At 35.3% G+C, this 17821-nt stretch overlaps 1 protein-coding gene across 2 annotated transcripts in view; it reads left to right on the top strand.

Annotated features, from left to right (window-relative positions):
• kcnn1b (potassium intermediate/small conductance calcium-activated channel, subfamily N, member 1b) overlaps positions 1–15245 on the top strand; it is a 35344-nt gene extending 20099 nt beyond the window's left edge. Inside the window, exons 5-9 of one of the 2 annotated variants that reach the window (XM_079895961.1) lie at positions 5374–5515; positions 6492–6602; positions 6968–7095; positions 11357–11426; positions 12518–15245. In XM_079895961.1, the coding sequence (XP_079752087.1) occupies positions 5374–5515; positions 6492–6602; positions 6968–7095; positions 11357–11426; positions 12518–12817 (751 nt within the window). In that variant the 3' untranslated portion in view covers positions 12818–15245. The remainder of the gene's footprint in view (positions 1–5373; positions 5516–6491; positions 6603–6967; positions 7096–11356; positions 11427–12517) is intronic. The other variant, XM_079895960.1, reaches the window with a different exon arrangement.
• Positions 15246–17821: the final 2576 nt, after the last annotated feature.

The following is a 17821-nucleotide window of genomic DNA, read 5'->3' as shown; positions in this document are numbered from 1 at the left end:
AATGGAATCTGAGCGATTTCTGTTCCTCAATTGACAGCTACGCAACTACCACTTTGATGAAAAACTAGGCTAATCCATATGAATTGAGCGGTTTAGTCAAAATTTTCTGAAGAGACTCGATCGCTTTATATGATGAACAGATTGAATATACAGTACCAGTCAAAAGTTTGGAAACGTTACTATTTTTAATGTTTTTGAAAGAAGTCTCTTATGCTCATCAAGCCTGCAGTTAAAAAAAAAAACAAAAAAAAAAAAAACAGTAATATTATGAAATATCATTTAATTTAAAATAATGGTTCTCTTTTTTAATATATTTTAAAATGTAATTTATTTTTGTGATGCAAAGCTGAATTTTCATCAGCAAGTACTCCAGTCTTTGGTGTCTTATGATCCTTCAGAAATCATTCTAATATGATGATTTGATACTCAGTTATTATCAATGATGGAAACAGTTGTGCTGTTTAATATATTTTTTTGGAATACTTTTTTCTGGATTCATTGATGAGTAAAACGTTAACAGCATTTATTCATAAAAACAGCATTTATTCAAAATAAAAAACATTTCTAACAATATAAATCGTTACCATCACCTTTTATCAATTTAACGCATCCTTGTTGAATTAAAGTACTAATTTCTTTAAAAAAAAAAAGTTATTGTTCCCAAAATTTTGAACGGTAGTGTATATTGTTACAAAAGATTTCTATTCTAAATAAATACAGTTCTTTTTAACTTTTTATTCATCAAATAATCCTGAAAAAAGTATCTCAGGTTATAAAAAAAATATTAAGCAGCACAACTGTTTCCAACATTGATCATAAATCAGCATATTAGAATGATTTCTGAAGGATCATAAGACACCAAAGACTGGAGTACTTGCTGATGAAAATTCAGCTTTGCATCACAAAAATAAATTACATTTTAAAGTATATTAAAAAAGAGAACCACTATTTTAAATTGTAATAATATTTCATAATATTACTGTTTTTTTTTTTGTTTTTTTTTAAACTGCAGGCTTGATGAGCATAAGAGACTTCTTTCAAAAACATTAAAAATAGTAACGTTTCCAAACTTTTGACTGGTACTGTAGGCTTTTATTCACATCAAAACACTGATCAGCGAATAAAAACAGAAGCTCAAATGTGCTGCATAACAAACGAGAGTGAACCTCTTTGGTTTTCGCACGTCAAGCGAACCATAACTGATGTGTGCATTGATGAATATTATGTGAAATAAAAGTCTAAATTAAATCTGTTCGTCATATAAAGTGATCGTGTCTCAATTTGGACTAAATCACTCAATTCATATGGATAAGTTTTAAGATCTCTTTAAGAACTTTTCGAATCGTCAAGATGTCAGTTGCGTAGCTGTCTATGGAGAGACAGAAAGCTCTCAGATTTCATCAAAAAGATCTTCATCTGTGTCCTAAAGATGAACGAAAGTCTTATGGGTTTGGAACGACATGAGGGTGAGTAAATGATCGGGGAATTTTCATTTTGGGGTGAACTATCCCTTTAAAGAAAACCCTTTTTAAGTCCCCATTCACTTCTTATATATAGTAAAGAGTGGCCAGGATATGCTTCCACAAAAGAAAGTCAGTTATGGGTTTGAAATAACATGAAGGCGAGTAAATAACGACAGAATTTTTATTTTTGAGTGAATGATTTCTTAAACTATTTATGCATTTCTTTCCCCATCAAATGCAGTTGGTCAAGACCCTATGTTGTTGCCTTTTATAAAATGTGATGTGATGTCAGTGGCAAGCGAATGTGTGCGTGTTTCATTGTTCACGCGTGTTTTGTTCTATGTTTCTCCCACATGGCTGCTGCTGGATAGGGGTCCAAAGTGAGTCTGTGATCTGCAAGGAAAAACTATTACTTGGCTCTTAGCTTCTGCTCATCTCTCTTGATGAGCTATACTGGCAAAACGGCAATTTGCTGGCATCCTGGAAATCCCAAATTCTTTTCTTTTCCAAATTCAGATTCATTTGTTTTTTTCCTATAAATGGTCGGGCATCTTATAGCCTTTGTTGTAGAGGGGTCTTAGTGTTAGGTAATTACATTTTTGAGTCATTCTTTGGATTTTGGGATTTTCACGCAGCTGACACCATGTGTCAACATGGTGGTCATCATGTTCATGGCAGCCTGTTCTTTTCCTAAAGCGCTGTCAGATATTTGACCTTTTCTGGTGCTCTAAAGTGCTATTCTTACCAAGATATCATCTTGACCTAGACCGTGGGGGAGAGTAAAGATCCAGTATGTTGTCATGAACCATAAACATAGAGAGAGCAGCACAGCTATGCTAATCAGGTCATCCTGAGCCCTTTAGCCAGGTTCTGCGCCCACTTCTTACCCATTAGACTATATGTGCTACATCATCTGATATTTCTTCACTGCACTGCACCACAACAATAGTCCATTGAGTATATATGGGTTTTCTTCAACTATGGGCACTTTTCACTTCTAGAATATAGACACACTATTCACTAACAATGTCTAACAGCTCACATAAATGCATCACAGCCAGGAGAATTTTTTTTCCACCATTTTCACAAAGTCTTATTATTTAATAGCATTCTGTGGGTAAGTTTTATGCATCCTAAGTACAATTACATTTTCAAAAAAATGTTTTCCACACATAATTACAGTATGGTTGTGTTGTCAATTAAAAATATGAAATGTTAAAATGTTTGTTTGATTATTATAGATTTAAATGGTTTATGATGGTTTTTTCATATTTTATGACTGAAAATAATTGTTTAAATGATCCAACTAATTTATTTATTTATTTATTTTGTACCTAAACTCTTCAGAATCTCTCCTTAAAGTATCTTTTTCCACACTTTCACTTCTCACACTTTTTTCCCACTCAGTATTACAGCATGGTTGTGATGTTAGTTTTTTTTTTTTTTTTACATAGTAATTTAGTACACTAAGGTAAAACTTTATCAGTTGGTCATGATGCAACTGAAGACTGGTGTATTTTTTTTTTTTACATAAATAAAAGTATTAAAGTGTATAAAAATGCAAGAATATAGTTTTATTTGATTATTATATATTTTAAAATACTATATTTATGATGGTTGTGCATATTTTATGTCTAAAAAACTTGTTTTGGAACAAGGTTAACAAAATAAAAGTGCGGTCAAAAGTCTCACCATTTACAACAATAAAAGCGCCCATAGTTGTGAAACACTCATATCTCCAATGAAGTAGATTTTTCCCCTACCTCATTGATATTTTTTTTTTTTTCTTGTTTTGAGAATAAATCTGAAAAAATGTGTGGTGTTTATACTTAAAACAATGAAAAAAAAAAAAAAAAATCATGATACAGGTCTCTCATTATACAGTTTTGCTTCTCAGATAAATTTATCTTGTTTTAAGCATGCCTACATATTGTTACTGGAAAGCAAGACAAAAATACAGATTTAGAAAATAATTTTTTCCACTGAGGTTGAGAAAAAGTGCTGAGGACACCAACTAAGCTAATGTGCTAGTCAGTTGTCATGCTAGCTTGTTATTTTTCAGTATTGTCATGTCCTGTGTTAGAGTTACAGTGGATGTATCTGTCGGAGGAATGGAGAGGTGCTTTATCAGCACCTTTGGAAGCCTCTGAGACTGTATTTCCCTTCGCCTCGCCTCTAAATGGCCTCAGTTACCTCCTCGCTTTAAATCATTTGTCGGCAGGCTAGTCGACAGGCCTCATTTAATAGCACTCAAGCTAATGAGTCCTCAGTTAAATTCATGGACATAGAAGCTGGAAACTCACTGATTGATTCATTTGAACATAAATGTAGAGTTACCCCGTAGTCAGCACATGGACTGTTCATGCTGTCGGAAGATGGATTTGAGGCCAAGGAAGTCCTCGTTTTGAAACTTTGACATCCTCATCCTCATCACTTTTTAATTATTTTATCCTTTATGTTTGTTTAAGGGTGTTTGGGGCGAGTGTTTCTTGAACTGAGTAGACTGTTTTGTTATGAATGTTTTTATCTGAAAGAATCAACATAGGTGGCATTCTGTTCCCTTTACAGAAAATTACCATGGTAACTAACCACAGTATCACCAAAATACTATAGTTACTGTCATTTTTTTTCTGCTGTACAAACACTATAAGAAGCTTTTGGAACGTTTCTGTTTACTTTTGATGATAATGGCGGCGGCGAATATATCAAATTAACACAGTTTTATTCCAGTAGCAGTTACTTTAGTAAATGGCGGGAATTGTGGTTACCTTGGTAAAATTCTGCAAGGGTTGAATCTATGTTTAAGATTCTTTGATGTGTACAAATGAAGCTCTCGGAACAAGTGTTCTCTGATTTGAGATAATGCTTAAGTGCCTTTGTTGAAATCAACTGCCTGAATGCTCTTATGTGCTCCATACTGTCAGAGCAGTGCATTATCTGAGTTCATGGCAGCTTTGGATTTGGTTACACTGCCAGCATGTTTTTCCATATACCCTCTTTATGCTTGTGTAATGGACTGTGACTTCCACAATAGTTTTACACAGACGCATTCTCCACACAAGACCAAGCTAGAACACTGGGGGAAGAAGAGCAAGCCATCTAATGGACCCTGGCTGCCCTCTCGTTCATACGAGCATAATATGGACACCACTGCTTTGAAAATATGTACACAAAGGCACCTTGATTTATATTTGAGCTGTCCGCCTTTTATCCAGTGCGGTCTGGCCTGAATATTGATATATGCTGCTGCATTCAATACTTATTGATATTCCACTTTAGGTCATTTTTAAGATTACCCTTCAAATGTAATTGGGCTTCTCAAAGACCCCTAATGTGAAGTGTACCTGGCCGCTGATTCGGACAGGTCATTCTTTATGCTTGAGCCGTGCAACAGTGTCCATGTGCAGTGCTGTTCAAATTTCAGGGGAATAATTGTAAATAGCTTTTGTAATTGTATCATTTAGTATAGGACAAATCTATGAAAATATGATTGCAGCAGCGCATCGTATCAAGTAGGGGTCCGAAAACCTGGAATGAGCTATGAGAATTATTATTATTTTATTTTTATTTTTTTTGTTTGTCAACATAAATCTAGCTACAATTGTATGTATTCATTTATTTCAATGTTTTTACTTGTTTTTTTTTTGTAAACATAATGTTTTATTCATTTTTTTCAAGTTTATTTTGTTTGTCACCATAAATGTAGCTAGTATTATATTTAATAATTTGTATCAATTTAAATTTATTTGAAACTTCTATATTTTTAATTAATTCGCTTTTTTATTTTATAAACTCATAGTGGGGTCACCTTTAACTTTTTCTCTTTAGAGATTGATTCTATGAGGTATTAATTAGTCACTCTTTTGAATTAATCCCATCTTTTTTTTTTCTTGTTATTTTATCTCATCAGATACCATGATAAACTGGAAGTCACCAGTAACTTCTTGGGAGCCATGTGGTTAATCTCCATAACCTTTCTGTCTATTGGTTATGGTGACACGGTGCCTAACACGTACTGTGGGAAGGGAGTGTGTCTCCTTACTGGAATCATGGTGCGTCACTCTTTTACCCTACTAATTATGTACAAGTCTTACATTTAAATCCTATTTTTGAGACGTTTATGTCCTTGTGAGTTTATCTGCATATATTTTACAGTTATTAGTGTCCACTCAGCCATAACGTCATTAGGCCATAAAGCCATTTTGTGGAGGAATTGTTTATAAAAAAAATGCATCTCAAGTCTTGCATTAAATTCTGTTTTTGAGACATTTACATCCTTGTGTGTTTATCTGCATATTTTTTTTACAGTAATTAATATCCACTCAGCCATAACGTAGTCAAGCTGTGAAGCCATTTTATAGAGGAACTGTATATATAAAAAGCTTTCTGAATTATCTCTCTATAGCCCTGTTTACACCTGGTATTAAGATGCGTTTTGGTCGATCGGATCACAAGTGGACGACGCTAAATACAGGTGTAAACGGGGTCTAAAACGTTTTGAGCTTATCCACTTTCGACCACTTCCAGAGGTAGTTGAAAATGCATTCGCCCAGATTGCTTTTGTAGTGTAGATGCTCATGTGTTCGAATGCTTTCGAACAGCCAAAAAACACTGGCTACTGTCCGCCTACTGACCTAATGCATAAACATTATGGGAGAAAAAAAGATGAAAAACATACCAAGCACCATTTCTGATTTCTAACACGCACTCACCGCGTTCAGCGTGGTCTTGCGGCTAACAGAGTAGAAACTAAAGCTGCTGCTCCCTGTTTCTTCGTCATCTCCATGCGCGTACATATGTAAATTGCATAAGCTTACTTTGTACATTAAATCATAAGATCTAAAAAAAAAACATACATTTACCGCCCACAGACCCTCCCCTTGAAGAAAGTGGTTGAAAGTGGACAAAAGAGACAGATTGGTGTAAACAAGGATGTGTCTCCCTCGTCTACTTGTGATCCGATCGACCAAACACATCTTGTGTAGACAGGGCCTAAGAATTTTGTTGTGGTCTGTGTGTTTTTTTCAGGGGGCCGGCTGCACTGCCCTAGTGGTGGCTGTCGTGGCCCGGAAGCTAGAGCTCACCAAGGCTGAAAAGCATGTCCATAACTTTATGATGGACACTCAACTCTGCAAAAGAGTGAGCATGTTTTAATATACAGAATTAACTGACATAAAGTGTTAAATGGAGCAGTCAAACTCACTGCAAAAAGCACTTAATGCCAAATGTTGACGGTGCATAAGCTGTGGAAACTAGCCAACATTCACTTGATGATATAATTTTCTAGACAAAAACTGGCAAGCATATCTCACCCATATCTTTAATTCACCAGAACATGCAGTGTCTACAACTAGCACTTAACACTGTATTTCATGAGTATTCACTGTAATGTTGCTGTAAGTTCCCAAACATACTGTACCTGTGCCTCTTTCTGTCTAGCTGTACTTATGTTTTAAAATGAATATTTAATATCATCTTCTTAACTGGACTTCATTTGCTGACAGGTGAAAAACACGGCTGCTAATGTACTCAGGGAAACATGGCTAATCTACAAACACACAAAGCTTGTGAAGAAGGTTGACCATGCCAAGGTCCGAAAACATCAGCGCAAGTTTCTACAGGCCATTCACCAGTACGTATATTCGCAACATTTAATCTTTGTATTGCTACGTTTGCTGTCCACCTTTTTTTATGTGAGATGAAAGATTAATCTAAAATTTATGGTAATTTAAAACTGGTTTTAGTTCAAGTTTACTCTTTCCAATTTAGGGAATCTATTCGCATAACAAAAATTATATGAGTTTTGGAAACTGAATTGAATCTTTTAGACTGAATAGACCGAACCTCATATTTCCTGACTAATGTATTATAATTATTTACAGCATTTTTTGTAGGGATGTGCCCGAAGCTGAATATCATGTTCAGAAAGGAAATTATGTGTACTACGGAGCCCCTAAAGGGACATGGTGATTGAAAAAAAAAAATAAGATTGAATGTGTTCTCTTACAATTATATAGTTGGGTAATAATATTGTATATCATTTTTGGGTATCAGGAAGCCGCTATAAATATGCAGGGTTTAAAAAAAAAAAAAAAAAAGGCTATTGAATGTGCTTTTTACTTTCACTTTCCAATTTCCAATGTGTATTGGGAGCATCGGTACTGACCGCATATTTTACAAGATAAGATATTTGTCAATGACGCTCTGGATCTGTTGCGCACTAAATCCTCCTCCATCAGTCAGTCATCTCTGATATACTGTAGTGTAACCGACTACCACAGTAAGCCTAACCATGTCCCTTTAGGGTCTCCGTAGAATGCGTTATCCATTTTCCGTGCCTTCAGGCACATCCCTAATTTTTTGTGAGTTTTACCTGTCAGATCATGGCCTGAAATCTTGAGAATGGCTTAGACTAGTCTTTCCACAGTACTTCAGTACCAAGATGATGTTGAAAATAAAAGAAGTGAGGATTAGGGTTAGTTTATTGAACAAGCTACATAATTGTGTGCATAAATGACCAAATGCACCTTTGTCTTGGCGAGATGTTAATGTAAAAACAGTTGGGTTGTATTAAGTGAATGTAAACAGGCAAAAAAAGATTTGTCTCAACATCGGACCAGTGCATTGGAACTTCCAGTGTAAATGCAGGCTGCCTCTGTCTGTTATGATGTTATTAATCAAACAATAATACTGGCAAGAAAAAACAAAACCCACTCACTGCTATTAATTATTGCTTTGTTCTTTATAACTGACTGTTTACTGGAATAATTCCTTGGAAGAACTTGAAGCAACAGTAATTGAGATATATTTGAAGGCTACTTGCCATTGCTTTAATTTAATTTGTTTATATTAATCTTTAACTTCTTATAAAAAAGAATGTTCAACAGGATATTAGTTTTTAGTGTGAAACTGGTATAGAGCATAATGAAATATCACTGGTGTTGTAGACAGTAACCTGGATACATGACTCGCTCTCAGCTCACCCAGAATATGTGCTGGTCAGAATAGTGTTTACCTTCAGCTCATGCAAAAGCAATGAAGCATTTTTCACTATTTATGGAAATACCATGAAAAATTGAAGGGAGACAAAAATGTTGCTAAATGGTCTGGCGATGCAAATCAAATGAATTTTCTTTTTTTTTTTTACTTTTGGTGTGGTGTGCAACTTGAGGTTTTTAAAAAATGTATTCTGTGTTCCATTTGTTTTGCCTTAAATCACTGCAGAGCTCAGAAGTAAGTCATGTCTTCTCTCTTTCCTTACCATTGGAACCTCTTTTCATTTTTACAAGTCTTATTCAGCAATATCAACCAACATGATGAACATTTGAACATTCAAAAACATTTGAAGCTGGGCATCATTTTTGTTTAGACTTGATATCCATTAAGGATATTTAGACCAATGAGATTTGAATGGTTTACCAACCTGTTAAGGTACTTGAAAGGAAAGGTTCTTCGCATCTTCTCAGCTTCAAATTTATCAGATGCCACAATGTCCGAAATTCATTCATCTAGCCTGTACCAGATTTCCAAAGAACACTGCACTTTGATCCTTTTAGTCGTACCACCATGTACAATCTGCTAGTCTGGTGGTCTGCAGTGTTTTCTTGCAAACACAAATCTATTGCCAATAATTGTTATCGAGATGCGTTTAGAGAAATACCAAATGTGAATGTCGAGAGACTGCATGAGACGTTTAGACACAAGTCAGCATTTGGTACTCGTTTCCTTTCACTTGGTTGATTCACTTTTTAAAAGGGACCGTTCACCCAAAAAAATCAAAATTCTGTCATTATTTACTCACCCTCATGTTGTTCCAAATGTGTATGTCATACTGATTTGTGAATGAATTATGAATGACTCTGAATTAATTGAATTCAATTGAATGATCTGGTCCTTATGCATCGTATTCACACAAAATTTTGCATTATGCAAAATTTGTCAAAGAAAGCCATACAAGTTTGGAACAACATAAGGTTGATTAAATGATGAACAGAATTTTATTTTTTGGCTGAACTAATCCTTTAAGTGCAGTAACATTTTCTGGCCGTGTTATAGGTTCTCTGATGTGAATCGCCAGTCCTGCTTTTGTTTGGCACGCAGTCAAAGTGAAAGCGCGACTGCTGAGCACAACAATTCATTTATAATGTATTTGGCCTTTACTTTTACGAGACCACATAAACATTCCCTTGCCTAATGCATACAATCATAAAATTCTATAAATATCTGCACATGAAATGCTTCGTAAACTCAAATCGGCCTGTGTTTCTCCAACTGCGGAGAAGGTAACGATTTCATCTGGAGTGCAGGGAACTATGGAGGTCTGGGTACAGAAAAAAACAGACCAATTTTGGCCCTCCCAAAATTGAGAGTTCATCTTTAAAACAGTACAAGCACATGTGGAAAAGTACAAAGTGTCCACCTTTTATTTTCCATAAAGCTTGCACACTTGAGTTTTTCACACTTGTTTTTTATTTTCCGTTGGGAGGGAGAGTTTGAATTGAATGGATGGTTGGGATTGGTTTAGGTTGCTTTAACTCTGTAGAAGACATTTATGGTATTTTTGAAGAAGCCATCATGTTATGTTTATATTCTGCATGCGAGTATCGTTGACAAGCATTTTTCTCAAGACATTTTCTTAAGATCTGACAAAAAGTTCCTCATTCTACTCTTACAAAACTCTCCTCGCCGTCTTCCCTGTCCCTATCGGGTTTTGTCCATGCTTTCCTAGAGGAAAGCCCAGCTAGAGAGTTTCTGGTGTCAGCTTTCTGAATTCATTGGCACTGAAATTAGGTTAATGCTAATTCATCACTACTAGCGCATCTGCCATTACCATGGACCACAGGCCATGTGTCCAGCACATTCAGTTCATCTGTTTGCACATGTTACACTGGCTCCATTCTGACATGATATAATGAATGTTTTCAGCTACATCTCATTGAGTTTTATTGTCTGCAGTCTCAGTGCTGACTTTACAAAGGTGGTGTTCGAGGTGTGTTTTCACACATTTTACACCGTTCTTGTTACAGTAGAGCTGTTCAGTCTTGACGTCAAGTTGTAGGCCTGCCTACCAGCTCTCAAAAAACAATAATGTGCAATAGCAATTTATACTGTATGGTTTATGATTTATGATCACAAGTCTGGTTAACATTACCCTACTTTAATTTCAGGTTTAACAATATAAATTACACACAACCATAACTTAAATGTGAATTCTGCCCACAAGTATGTGAGTTACTTGTGATTTTATATATATATATATACACAAATTTAGTGTCAATCTCAAACAAAAATCTCTTGTTGACTCTTTTAAAAGAACAGTTGACTTTAAAGCAACTTCATGGTTTTAAAACATTATAAATGTATTTCATGCCTTTATTAATTCATAATTGTCTAACTTCATTTCATTACTGTCCATTCCACTTTGCTGAAAGTTTCTATCTGCATCAAAAAGTTCTGCAGCACAGTTTCTTGACTTTGAGGTAGTACTACAGAATCCATATCCATATGCTTATGGAGTTTTGGACGATGCCTCAATTGTTGTTCTTTTCAATCCTTTCTTTTTCATTTTACCTCTTGTGGCTGAATAAGTTTGCATGTCTGACTGGACAAAACTGGAATGTAAATGTTTGCATGTGGGCATATCATGTAACGGGGGAAACATTCATAATGCGACACTTTAGACCTTCTAGATTTCAGCCTAATTATCAAACTCTGTTTCTTCCTCTTTCCCCTGCTCTTTTCATTGACACCCCATCATAACCTCCTGCACTTCCTTTTGCACTCCTTCCTCTATAAACTCCTGCCTCCCTTGTATATCTGTGTGTCTTCTTTCCTTGCGGCCCATCTTGTTTTCTCTGTCTGTCCACCTGCTCCCTGGCTTCTTTTTTTCCCAGACTGCGAAGTGTGAAGATGGAGCAAAGGAAGCTGAATGACCAAGCAAACACGCTGGTGGACTTAGCAAAGGTGTGTACTGTATTGCTTGTTCACCTTAGTAGATTTATAGTAATTGCATACTAATTGTTTAGCATGGTCTTGTACTGTAAGGATTGTGTGGCTGTGTGCGTATTAGGCTATTAGATTTTGTATGTTTTAGTAGATTATAATTTCAGCAAGACAGGCTATATTATCTATACCATGCAAAAGTTTGTAGTCAGTAAGATTTTTTTCCAAAGAAATCAACTTTTATTCAGAAAGGATTCATTTGAAATAAATGCTGTTCTTTCTTTCTACTTTCTATTCATCAAACTTTCTATTTATCAAAGATAAATATATATATCGGGTTCCACAACAATATTAAGCTGCACAACTGTTTTCAACATTGGTGTCTAAACCAATATAAACTGTTTTTATAAAAAAATATCATATAAAAAATGTTAAGTTTTAATTAAATGTTTTTTTACATAATGGTTTTGTGTAATTATGTCTTAATTTTGTGTTTAAAAATAAATTCTGAATGCATAAAATACCCTACTACGTTTGCCAGAGCGCACTGTGTTGAATACCATATCCCACAATGCAATGCACTCGACCTCAATATTTTCGTCATGAAATCAAAATTTAGTTTGACGGCTTGGGGTTGAATATCCTTAAATACTCCCCTCCAACCGTCAGTTTTCTGTGAGCGAGGGATAGAGAGGAGGTGCACTAAAGTAAAAACCTGCCCTCTATTCAGTATTCCGTTTTACAACACTGGAGAAAAGATAATTGCAACTTCCGGTTCACGGGGACTTTAACTGTGATTTTTACCATCTATTTCTAGATCAAACTCCTAGACATTTTTACTCAAAATGTAATTAATCTTCTGGTGGCCTTTTATCACTTTTGACTGAAACAGTTATGTTTAGATTTATTTTTTAAATATATATTAATGTTATGTTTTAAATATTTTTAAATATTTAGTTTTTAAAATCTGAATGTTTCCTTTTTTTTTTTTTTTGGTCAGGAAATTTGCTTATACTATGTTTTTTGTATGCATTTTGTACACCATTTGTATGGGTGAGCCTTATTTATTCATGTCTTTTTATGTGTACTTATTGTGATTATCACTTCCTCAGACGCAGAATGTGATGTACGACCTGGTCTCAGAGCTGCAGGAGCGCAGCGAGGAGCTGGAAAAGCGGATTGGTAATCTAGAGGCAAAACTGGACTCCATAAACACCAGTCTGCAGGCTCTGCCTGGCCTGCTCTCACAAGCCATACAGCAGCAACAGCAACACCTGCTGGACGGGCTGACCCAGCGCGGATTCACCTTCACCAGACCCTCCTCGCAGACCTCCGAACGCTCCTGGGCGTCATCCGTGCACCGACGGAGATCACCTTCCACCGCACCACACACGTCCTCGGATAGCGGCTAGCACGCTCCCACACACTCAAAACCATACTCTAAACCTACACACACACTCCTACACACCTCTGTCATCAACTAACACTGCTAAATATACTTTTAGTACTAAAACGTTAACAAGAATGACAACTTCAACACTCTGGAATAAAATGTAATGAATAACACATCATGGTAGAGATATGGTTTATGTTTAGCCATTGTATGGCTGTTTAAAGTTAGCTTTTTTGTAAAGCCCTTGTATAGTATGGACTGGATTCAGACTGCAGGGGGTGGAATTGATTTATATAGAGAGAGATATAGTTTGGAAACAGAACATTAAATGGAGCTAAACCCTTGAAAATAAAGAGGACTGAGAAGGAAGGAAAAATGTGAGAGAGAGGAAGTCACTGGAGAGACTTCCTGTCCATGGCAGTTTTTGAAGATGTAGGCTACGTTCACATTAGCATACTAGCATACTACTTACTGTTGCTGCAGTATATATTTATATACAGTGTACAGTATGCAAATTTTCTGTGTGCATAAAATACCCTACTACATTTGCCAGAGTGCACTGCATTGATACCGTATCCCAGACTACAATGCGCTCGACTTGACCTTCTGTTTTCAGCGTAAACATGTATTTTTAGAACTCCGAAATAAGACATTTTTACTCAAAATTTAATGAACCCTCTGGTGGTGTTCGGGCACTTTAGACCGAATCATTTTACGTTTTTAATTTTTTCTAAATTTTTCAACGGAATGGTATGAAACTTGGTAAATTTTGTTGCACTTACTAGATTAATACATAAAATGTGGCCATGACTAAAAAAGGCTAAATGGTCTTAAAAAAAATAGTCACACTTGTGATCGTCGCAGTCAAAAAATGAGCCATAGGAAATTAATTGGAAATATTAAAACTGAAAATACAGAGCATATTTTGGGGGACATATATATATATGTATATACACTATTAACTGAAAATAATATAAAATATTCTTTCTAATATTATTTTATATAAAAATAAATATGAATAATTAAGGTGAATATAGTCTACTACTTCCTTCAAAATATGAAAGAATTAATATTATTTAAACAAAACATAGTACATTCATTTAATAAAAAAACAATCTGATTTGACTTCCGAGAATCACAAGTGTGAAGGGAAGTCGAAGTGAGAAATGCCATATATGTTTTCCAAAATGATAACTGGATGCTGCTCCGAATAATGCAAATTCAATGGAATTTTCAAAAATAATACAGTATATTCTGCGGGGTATTCAGTAAGTACTAAGCTGGTATTCTATTCCGTTGACTAGAATCTCATAGAATTGTTGTTGAATTGTCGAGCTCACAGGAGGTGAGGAAGGGCCTTTGGAAGACCAGTGATCAGACTGATTAATCATTACTAGATATTAAAATGTAACCGAATATTAGTGAATGCTAAAAACAAGCAATGCATATTCAAATGCATATTTTGCAGACTAAACACTTCAAGCCAGTCTTAATTCATCGGATAAATGTTTTCATGACACTCACCAAACACTTTCTATTGTTGCCATTCAAGTGCTCTCTTTATAGCAATAAACAATACAGTGCTATAGGGATTCAGAGACCTTTTTCCAGCAACAGCTGTGACAGACTCTTTTGTGTTTTACAGGAGCCTGCCACATAATAATAGATGTCCAGTCACACTAAACAAGATTCAGGCTGAGCTTCCAAGGGTCCTTCTAGCTCTTTTAGCTCAAGCAATCTTCAAGACAGCCTGGGGATGTGATGTGAAGGGAAAACTGTACACCCAACCCCCTTGCATGTTTCAATGCAAATGATGATGAAGACAGGATGGTTTTCTCTTCATTTTTCCTTTCTTTTCCTTTCTCATTTTTTAACAGAGATTCCTTTTTTTATTATTTACCTAGATTTTTATAGCTTGTAGAGGATATACAAAATGTTTCCGCAGAGTGGCAACATAGTTGATAACATGCATTCCTTGACCATGTCCAAAGACTTCAAAAATGTACCTAAACAAAATGTAGAAACGGACAACAGGAGATGAATCCGACACTTGGATATCATTACCACTTACATGAATTTACCGATTTGGTCCCCAGTTCTAGGTTTAGAACGAAAATGTCAAGATGTGATTGTCATTACGGGTTTGAAAAACAGCAAACTGCCTTTACTGTGTGTCTTTGGCCTTGTTGACCAAGCTGTAGCGGATTTACTTAATGCTGGGCTCCAACATAAAGAAATAAATGAACAAATCCACTACCTAGTCAGTGCGTTTTTATCTACTTTGTCTTCGTTGGACATGTTGTCTTTACATTAACCCTTTGGTCCATTTTAGGACAACAGCAGTAATGACGCAGGATGTGGGACACAACCTATAAATAGCTATCCCTACTACTCCCATTTAACCATAAAGAACTTTTGTGCTGAAGAAAATGGACAGCATTTTAGGTCACTCTGAACGAGGCACTCAAGTGCTTTTTTTTCCCTCTCATTCTTCATCCATCCATCTTTTCCTAACTCTGACTTGGCTCAAAATTAAGTTTGATTAGTCTATTTGAAGGCAAGGATTGCAACCTTCTTGTAATATTGTGACATTATGTTTTATCATCTATTTTAATGTTTTTTTTTTTTTTTTTTTCATTTTTCAAATTGCATTTCTGGCTCTGACTTGATTCTGATTGGTCGATCACGCCAATTGGCTGACAGCTTGCATTTCCTAAATTGATGTAAAGATGTCATCAGAGCACTTAAGTGTAATTACTGGAATGTTATGGCAGTGTTCGTTGTTTTCTACACTGTAGTGGTTTTTTTTTTTTCACAGCAGAAGCTTTAATGTCATATATAGTCTTTAATGTGACATAGGCCTATAGCCTAATCAGTAGGCTACTTTATGCCCACACATTTATTTATTATGCCAGTTGCCGTGTAATAAGTGACATAGCCATTTACATCGGGTCGAACACCGATTATCGCAAAATACAGTGATTTTGTGGTATTGGCCGGCAAAATACATGATCTCTTACATAATATGCAGTCGTGAAAGTTGATATATTCAGTCGGTACAAAGGAGTGGGTGCTGTGATCTGGACAAACCTGTCTCATCTCGCCCTCATTAATATTCTTTCTTGTATTATGTCTTGTTTTAGTAATTGACTTCAGCGCTACAAAGCGCTTCAGTGACACACACGGCACGCATAAACATGAGATCAAAATACAGTTAAATGCAAATGAATAGCTACTCAGAATGAAGATCACTTTCCCAAATGGCTGTACAATCATACAGACTGTGCCCTAGTGGCATATCACTATGAGGATAGCCTACATTTAAAAATGAACTGCAAAATAGGTTTACTTTCCTCAGAAAGCATTGCCTTTATATATATATATATATATATATATATATATATATATATATATATATATATATATATATATATATATATATATATATATATATATATATATATAAAAATTGCTCAGACACTGAAAGTTGTGAAGAATTTGGAAAATGATTTCTCCCTGCATTTTTCCTCTCATTCATATTAACTCTTTTTTTTCTCTCTCTCTCAACAACATAGGGAAAACTGGGGTAAAATGAGCCGCAAGGTAAGATGACCCCTTGTTTCTATAGGCAGCCAAACACCATAAGAATTTGAAAGCATTTTCATAAAGAGGCCATCATTTTTTTCTGTGAGGGGATTATGTCCAAAAATGTCATTATTTCCTTTCCACATGAGTTCCAGTAATGTCTGGAGTTTGGATGATTTGGAGAAAACTATAGGGAAACTTGTAAACATCACATTACAGGTTAGTTAAACCTTCAAGCTGATAAATAAGTGAGATGATATAACATGGGAATGTGGTTTGTGGTTCGTCCTTCACTTTCTGTAAAAATGAAACTTTCACAGCCAAAAAGCTGTTTTACACTAGAATTCTTCTGTGACAAAGTTGTTTTACCCCAAGTGCTCTGGTTTGGGGAAATGCCATCTGCATTAATATTTGAAAAAAAGAAAAGCACTTTCTGTGTTTTCCCCAAGCGTGTCTCTAATACTCTTCCCAGAGACAGCCTCGCTCAGTGAGTATTTATTAATATTTCAGAACCAAAACAAATAAACCCGGCACATTTTTCATGCAGGTTTGTTTAAAAGGGGACACTCTCAGTACAGCCAAGGGCACAGAAATAATGTGAAGTAACGGATTTATCAATTATTTACATCATTTTTTGAAAATAGTGGAGTGGTTGTAAGTTTGCTTTTTGTTCATAAAGGGTAAAACAAGCAATTTTTGGTCATGTTGCTGTCATGCTCGTTCTACTCTCTCGATGAGTCACAACAATAAAAGAGGCTATCGGGATCTATCGGGATCCCTTAATGTCATTTAAAATCATTTTAACAGTTATATGAGAATGTTATTATATGATTGCCTAGCTTTTATTATTTTTCAGATGTGAAAGTATGAGTACAGGTTAAAGAGAACTGATGTCATTCTGAAATTTAACTAAATAACTATGAAAATAAGGCCTAAACTAAGAGTCAAATGTTCTTTTGTCCACAGATGGCCATGCCATGGAGAATAATTTTGCGTAATACAAACCTATTTGTTTTAAAATTATATCACAAGTCTGGCCAAATATAACAATTGTTTTGTATCAAATGTTTAAATTCCTTAACAGTTGTTAGTTTATTTTTAATTATACATTTGTATATGTACAGCCTTTACATTTTGACATGTAGCCTAACAATAATGGGCAACAGATTATTGAATAGGGTACCTATATAGTGTTTTATTCCTATTTGTCATATTTTATTAGCCTATAGGCTATATTAGTCATTCATTGTGATAAATAATGTAAATAACCTCAACCAATAAGATATTATAATATGTAGCACTTTATTTCATAGTTTGTTTGCACAAGTATGTAGAATAGGCCTACTCCGTCCATGTTCACTTCTTCTCACCTCGCTTTATTCTCATGCCATCCTTCGATTCTGCGCAAGAGGGCGCTATTAAAGTGCTCTGTGCAATG

Source organism: Squalius cephalus (genome assembly GCF_949319135.1).
Source record: "Squalius cephalus genome assembly, chromosome: 16".
NCBI lineage: Eukaryota > Metazoa > Chordata > Actinopteri > Cypriniformes > Leuciscidae > Squalius > Squalius cephalus.
This window is presented reverse-complemented; position numbering and strand designations above follow the sequence as displayed.